Source organism: Sinocyclocheilus anshuiensis, unplaced genomic scaffold, assembly GCF_001515605.1.
Source record: "Sinocyclocheilus anshuiensis isolate Anshui unplaced genomic scaffold, SAMN03320099.WGS_v1.1 scaffold304, whole genome shotgun sequence".
Taxonomy (NCBI): Eukaryota; Metazoa; Chordata; class Actinopteri; order Cypriniformes; family Cyprinidae; genus Sinocyclocheilus; species Sinocyclocheilus anshuiensis.
In genome coordinates, this window is record NW_015555737.1 from 1,149,625 (window position 1) to 1,157,690 (window position 8,066).

At 37.1% G+C, this 8,066-nt stretch overlaps 1 protein-coding gene across 1 annotated transcript in view; it reads right to left on the reverse strand.

Moving 5' to 3' along the window:
• Nucleotides 1-212: 212 nt before the first annotated feature.
• Nucleotides 213-8,066, reverse strand: part of LOC107673139 (voltage-dependent calcium channel subunit alpha-2/delta-1-like) — a 127,233-nt gene continuing 119,379 nt past the window's right edge. The window contains 4 exon segments of the mRNA XM_016466623.1: nucleotides 213-950; nucleotides 2,993-3,075; nucleotides 4,603-4,715; nucleotides 7,672-7,798. Coding sequence (XP_016322109.1) covers nucleotides 834-950; nucleotides 2,993-3,075; nucleotides 4,603-4,715; nucleotides 7,672-7,798 — 440 coding nt within the window. The 3' untranslated portion in view covers nucleotides 213-833.

Genomic DNA, 8,066 nt, shown 5'->3' on the forward strand with positions numbered 1-8,066 from the left:
AAACACTTTTACAATGTCAAAAAATAATTGTAACATTTTGACATTAAATGACATTTAAAAACATTAAAATACAAACAGTTTCTTTTTTAATTGTAAGAATATTGTGCTGTATTCTTAATAATAAATGCAGTCTTGGTGAACTTAAAAGACCTATTTCAAAAGCATTACAAAATTCTTACCAACCCCAAACTTTTCAATGGTACTGCATATACTATATTAATATCTTTTAATGTTGAGGTGAAATATGACTTACAGATTTCTTCATGAGATTTCCCCTACTGCACATACCAGAGAAATCAAAGAACATAAAACAAGAAAAACAGCCCTTGATGGGCCTAAAGGGCTTGGGTGTGACATCACTGACCTACTACTGCTGCAAAGCTCACTTCCAGCAGAATTCATAATGAGCTCCAGAGCTGAACAGTCTTTCCTGTCCCATTAAACCCTGCTTCAGATCCGGGCTGGTGCTGCAAGCCGTCTCTGACCACATTGTTGACACATTATATCTGCGGCACTAAACATTTTGCATGAACCATTTCTGTGGTCATAACGTGGTTCCTGTGTTAAAAAGTCAAAAAGATAAGTGTATATATGTCTCTCGTGTCTGGCTGTGTTGCTTTTTCTGGTTGGTCTGAGAGGGCAGTATTTGGCAGTTAATTGATGAATCGTTTCAATTTTACAGTAGAGTTTGAATCTGCATTAGTCGTATTGTTTTGTGTTGACTAACAAACAAACAATCTTAGGTCATATAGTCGAAGTGTGGTTATGTTGTGGTCTGTATAATAAGCAGTTCAGTCAGTAGTTGTTGTTTCTAGTCTGTAGATGTGCTCTGGTCAGGACAAACAGGTTCTGGTTCCAGTAAGCAGCCAGAGTAGAAGGAGTTGAAGAGCCAACATCGGCCAGAGAGATGGACTGAAACTGCAGCCACCACCACAGTCAGACGCATCCTCCTGCAGTCAATACAGAGATGTTAGTGATTTCAAGCTCATATAAACACACCTACATAACACAGTCAGGCCAGACAGTTCAGTTCAGACAAAGCAGCTTAAAAGTCCTTGCACACAGAGTCTGAAATTTTCATATGCGGTTTTTTTGGGGGAAGTCGTGGCCTAATGGTTAGAGAGTCGGACTCGTAACCCAAGGCTTCGGGATTCGAGTCTCATACCGGCAGGGATTGTAGGTGGGGGGAGTGAATGTACAGCGCTCTCTTCCACCTTCAATACCACGACTGAGGTGCCCTTGAGCAAGGCACTGAACCCCCAACTGCTCCCTGGGCGCCGCAGCAAAAAAATGGCTGCCCACTGCTCCGGGTGTGTGTTCACGGTGTGTGTGTGTTCACTTCTGTGTGTGTGCACTTTGGATGGGATAAATGCAGAGCACTAATTCTGAGTATGGGTCACCATACTTGGCCACATGTCACGTCACTTCACTTTCTTTTCTTTTGTATTCGCCATACTTTCCTATCAAAATGCTTGCTATGGATGCAAAAACGCAGAAAATAGAACCTGATCCGATTTTTTATTTTGATTTTTTCAATGACGGACGAATGTTTCGGAGGCAGTGTGTAAATGTGATTGACACAACGTGAGGTTGTATTTATTTTGTTGTATTTTATGTTGTATTGTTAACAAAAACTAAAATTGAATTAAGGCTGAAATAAAATTAAATATAAACAATAGAAGTAAAACTTCCAACATTTCTAATAATTTTTGTTTTATGTTGTTTTTATTGTTTTATTTTTAATAGCTTTTTTTATGTTGCTTTAGCTCAAAATTGACGAACGTTGAAGTAAAAATACTAAAATTAAAACAGATACAAAAAATTAAAACTAAATAGAAATATTAAAATAATTTAACAAATCAATAATAATAATAATAAAAAATGAAAAAAAAAAACACAAAACAAAAATATAAAAATGACTAAATTAAAACGAAAGCTGAAAATATAAAAATAAAAAGCTAATTAATAAATACTGCAATGGTATACAAATACCACTAACATAACACATGCTAATGATGTTGTTGGACCAGTGTTATTTTACTATCTTAGAAAGTTTGTTAAAGGTCTATATTTAAGTTGTTTTTATTTTATTTTATTTAAAGTTAGTAATTTTCTTGTCTTTTTGTTTAAAGATATATATACAACTATCATAAGTTGGTTTTTCCAGCAGGAAGAAGATCCATAAAGAATGCAACTCAATCAAAAGAAAGTCTGATATATGTGAAATTAAAAATATATTGTGAATATCAAAACATGTTTTGGCTGAAGTGAAAAGGAATAAATCAAATCAATGACACGCATGCAAAAACTCTTGCTGTAGAAATAATGCACGACTCTGACTGATGGTCTATGTTCTGGTCTTCTGAAACTAGACTTGTGTGCTACAGTATGTGCGTGAAGGGCTTGCCAATGAAAGTCCTGGGATGCCCCAGGTTTGAGAGGCATAGGGGCGTATCATCAACCTTAGGATGGAAACACATCTGGAGTTTCCTATGTTTATTCCACAGAAAATCTCTCAGGGAACTAGCTGAAAATGCACTTCCTACTTTCACAGCAGGAGGAAAGAAGTGGCGTCCTGCCTCTAGATCCATACTGAGGCAATGAATAAACAGTATTTTAACCTACATCTAGACCCTTATATGACATGACAACCAGATAAAGTCCAGCATGCTACAATTAATTCAATAAAGAGTTAAGAACAATTCAAAGAAATAGTTCGAAATATAAATGGCAGCACACAACAAGATGAAACTGACCATCAAACACAAAGCAGAAACAGCAGCAAAATGATGGATGGGTAATAGGTCAATGAAGAAGAGCCACTGATTGGACACAAAGACTCATCCTAGCAGTGACAGGCATTATGAGCAACCAATGAGCATTCAACGTGCAAACAGAAAGGAAATGGATGTTAGTTAAAAAAAGAAGAAAAGCAAGCAGTGAATGATGAAGATGCATTTGTTGAGAAATACCCATTTTGGTTATAACTTACATCTGCGTTGTTGTCAAAGCAGACGTCCGGTCCTTTCCTGTACCGAGGGTTCTGGGTCAGCACACATGGATCAGGACCAGTAGCTGAAAGAAATCAATAAGGACAATAGCCAAAACTGCAAAAAAAAAACAAAAGAGTTGGACAGGCTTAGATACTTGAGGACTAATTCAATCAATTTTTTTTCCCTCTTTTTGGGACCCATTTCTTGGGTGGGTACTTAGACATAGTAACCACTCAGTCGACCTCTAATGGCTCTTCTGAGGCCTAAAATATGAAGAACTTTTATGGACTGTAGTGGTCTGGGAGTTATTTATTGTTGCGATTTTTATTTACTTATTTATTGGTTGGTTGATTGTCTGTGTTATTTGTGTTGTTTAAATCTGAAAACCTAAAAGTATGCAAAAAAGTCATAATAATAAGAAGAAAAAGTGTAATTCTTTTATGTGTTTGATGCTTTTATCCAAAGTGACTTACTTGGATTTATGCATTGATTTAAAACTGCAGTAAAAATATAGTAATTTTGTGAAAAATGATTACAATGTAAAATCACTGTTTTCTATTTCAATATATTTTAAATGTAATTTCTTCCTGATATGGCAAAGCTGAATTTTCAGCATCATTTCTCCAGTCTTCATTGTCACATGATCCTTCAGAAATCATTCTAATATGCCGATTTGCTGCTCAATAAATATTTCTTATTATCATAATTATGTTATCTTATTATTATTGTCATTATGTAGACAAAGTCTGCTGCTTAATTTTTTGATGGAACTATGATTTTTTTTCAGGGTACTTTTATTAATAGAAAGTTCAAAAGAACAGCAAATTTGATCAATTTAGTGCATCATATTTGAGCTAGCTAAATAAATAAACAAAGAAATAAATACTTCATGCTTTCCTTAAATAGTTTGCCCAAAATTAAAATTACCCCATTTTTTGAAGTCCAAAAAAGTACATTCAGGGCAGTGGTCTCAAACTCAATTTCTGGAGGGCCACAGCTCTGCAGAGTTTAGCTCCAACCAGCTCCAAATCACACCTGCTTGGAAGTTTCTAGTAATCCTGAAGAGCTTGATTAGCTGGATCAGGTGTGTTTGATTAGGGTTGGAGCTAAACTGTGCAGAGCTGTGGCCCTCCAGGAATTGAGTTTGAGACCAATGATTCAGGGGGGTTAATAAACGCCTTCTGAAGCAAAGCGATGTGTTTGTGCAAGAAAAATATCCATATTTAAACCTTTACAAACAATAATCTCAAGCTTCTGCTAACTGTAGTACGCACATTCACGAGAGAGTGGCGTTCCAGCAGATGGTGTAGGATGCAGGTGTAGCGTAAGCCTTTATTAACCCCCAGAGCTGAGTGGAGCACTTCTATGCTGGATCTCGACCCCCATTCAATGCTATTATAAAGCTTGTAAGAGCCAGGACATTTGTTAATATAACTCCGATTGGATTTGTCTGAAAGTCATATACAACTAGGATGGCTTGAGGGTGAGTAAATAATGGGGTAATTTTCATATTTGGGTGCACTATTCCTTTAAGAATCAAACCCATGACTCTGTTGTTTCAAGCACCATGCTCTACTGATTGAACACGAGTGAATCATTTGAAGGATACAGGGCTGTTCAGCTTGTCTCAGTGGTTTGGGATCGCAGGACAGACAGGAACTCTTGGCGTCAGAGATCAAAAAAACCAAATTTGTGTTTGGGAGCTTCTCAGCCCGGTACATTCTTGGTAAAAAGGTAGGAAAGTCATTAAAACAAACAGTTCTCGCAGTTCTCAACAGCTTATATCATAAGACAAGTATCATGGTTTATGCATCTCTAAACTAAGCAGACATAAGCCTCATCGAGACCACCCATTTTACGGAAGGAGCAGTAAACATAAGCAAGCATAAACGACTGCCGACTCAAAACATTATGCGTAAGCTCTTTGTCAGGAATCAATTAAACACATCTTACATATCCAAAACCGTCCCAACATGTGTGCAAGTCTTTAGTAAGTGTAACAGGAGATGAGCATATTATATTGGAAATCTGCGTCGGTTGGCAGCTTGTTACGTACTGTCATCACCGAACGAGTTTCAGCCATGAGTTTTCTTTATAGCGTTCTCTTTTATAGCTCTCCTCCCTCGCTTTAAAACAGAGTGACACGGGTTTTTGCACCGGCCTGTGTGCATGTAAACGTATAAATGGGGATGTGTGCATAAAAGTTCTTTGTTACACATCACCTGCTCTCTCGGTAATCACAGGCTGTTTACCGCTACCCAGCATGCCCGGCGGTGCATAACGAGCCTCAGATCATAGCGGCCATCGGGTCACACTCACACAAACACATATGCACACACACACACACACACACACACACACGGAGGGCTTGATGATCACAGAGAAGCATGGAGTCCTAAAGTTCAGTGGCTCACATCTGTCTGCCCTCTGAGGAATGCTTTATTCATGAGAGCAGGAGAGGTTATAAGAGCACAGAAGAGTGCTTCAGGTGGGTTTATGTGGTCTCCATGAAAAACATCCTGTGAGAAACTATAGTGATGTTCCAAAACCTAGTGAATTGCATACTCAGACATAATTTTAAAAGGTTAGTTCACACAAACATGAGCATTTTGTAATCACTTACTCAAAGTCATGTCACTCTAAATGTGTACAACACTGGAACTCACTAATTTTTAAAGTATGGAAAAAAAAACGCCTTGTTCAAAATAATGTTTCACAAAATAATTATAGCAGTGCTGACCTGGAAATAATTGCAGCTTTGTGACTAAAATGTAAAAGTTGCAATGAGTTGTTGGATTTATTAAATATGTTTAACACATTTAGTGAACTTGACATAACAATTGTTCAATTCTGTAACTTATCTACAAAACAAATCCAGAATGTTCACTACCATTCAAAAGTTTGGGGTAAGTTCTTTTTTTTTTTTTAAGAAATTAATATTTTATACAACAAGGGTACACTAAATTGATCAAAGTAGACATTTATAATATTACAGACGATTTATGTTTTAAATATATGCTGTTCTTTTGAACTTTGTTCATCAAAGAATCATGAGCAAAAAATGTATCAGTTTACACAGAAATATTTAGCATAAAATATTAAACTATTTTCAACATAGACAATAAGAAATATTTTACATATCAGCTTATTTGAATGATTTCTATGACACTGAAGACTGGAGTAATGGCTGTTTAAAATTCAGCTACTCCGTCACAGGAATAAATCATGTTTTAAAACATGAAAACATTTAGTTATTTTAAACTAAAAATATTTTAGTAATTTTAAACATATTAAATTGTAATACTTTCAAAATATTTCTGTTTTTTTTGTGCTTTTGATCGAATACATGCAGCCTTGTTAAGTATAATTTGAAAGAGGCTTGCAAAATATATATACTTTGTAAAAAAACAAAAAAAATAAAAACGTACCAACCCCAAACTTTCGAACAGTAGTTAGGTTTAACAAAAGTAACATATATTGTACTCTTTATATGGCGGAATTGAATTATCATTGAAGTGCAACAATATTAAATATTGCAAATAATAATATAAATTTTTTGCAAATATTATTGTGCCCCAGTATACAACACTGAAAACATTACATTTGCAACTGGATATATTTGCATTTATTTCTCAGTTCACATTTTCTTTTTTGATTAAAAAACAGCAGTCTGTAGGAAAAATTTCAATACACATATATTATTTTAATTGTCAACTTAACACTTATTTTCATTCTTTAAAAATAAATCATGAAACATTAACATTGAATTACTGAATTTATTGGCACTTATTGGCAGTTCATCAGTCGGCTGAGAGTGTTTATTTGTTGCCTAAGGTCTTAATTCAGTATCGATACCATGGGACCAGAGGATGGTACTGTACTGAAGCCAAAATTTCAGTATTGATTCAAGCCTAGTGGCAGTAGACAGCAAGGCAGCTCACTAGGTTTCAAAACAGAGGCATTATATAACCTCCGAGGGGAGTGTGTTGTCCAAAAAGCTCTATATCTGTAGGGCTGAAAGAAGACAAGCAGACCTTAGATAACCAATGCAAAAGTCTAAAGAAATATGAAGTCTATTTTGCCGTAGTCTCCTTGATGTTCTGTTTTCTGCAATTCCTGCAGTCCTCTCATCAGTACATGCGTTCCTTTAGCCTGAGCTGGTGTTGATGTCTCTGCGAGCGAGATTGAATTACATACGCCGAAGCTCAGGTCTCGAGCTCCTGAGATCTCACAAATGGATTTCTCTTTATGGCTCTTGTTAAACTTTACATGTCTAAAGTAGTTAACATGGAAGAAAAACTATCGTACGCAGAGTCACACGTGGGGCTCGTAAAAAAGGCGTAGAGTTTCTGTCAGGCCGAGCGCCCCCACCCACCCCAACACGTTTCGCTTTAGCGGTGTTACATTAAACAGCACAGCCGGCGGGATTTACGGCCGGCTGGACGTCGGATGGATCCGGGGAACGAGGGAGCGGGCAGAGGGGACGGAAAGAAAAAGAGAAGGAAAGCTGAGCTGCTCGATCCTTGGAGAGATGACTTACCGGGATGAGCAATTATCCAGGAAGAGACAGAAAGACAGTGCTGACATCATCTGCACATGCTCACACGCACTCCCACACACGCGGACGGAGGGAATGCGGATGGATTTATGCGCAAACAAACAGAAAAACAGTCCTCACCTGGAGCAGTTTCCACAGTCCATAGCTCCAGAGAAAGATTTGTTCTCGTTCTCAAAGAAATACTGAGTCTGTTCGGTGATACAGCTCTCTTTGGAGAACGCATCCGAGAGGTCATCCTCCGAGTACGCTGCAAACACACAAACACACCAGCAACATGCTGTGTATATCAAAACACACAAGCGCAGATTAACAGCCTATATATCAAGCACACTCACAAAATGCATGCTGCTTGTTCAATTGATGCAAATTACTACAGCAGGTCTTGAACATTTTGACAACTTAAAGGGGTCATATGATGCGATTTCAAGTTTTCCTTTCTCTTTGGAGTGTTACAAGCTCTTGGTGCATAAAGAAGATCTGTAAAGTTGCAAAGACTAAAGTCTCAAATCCAAAGA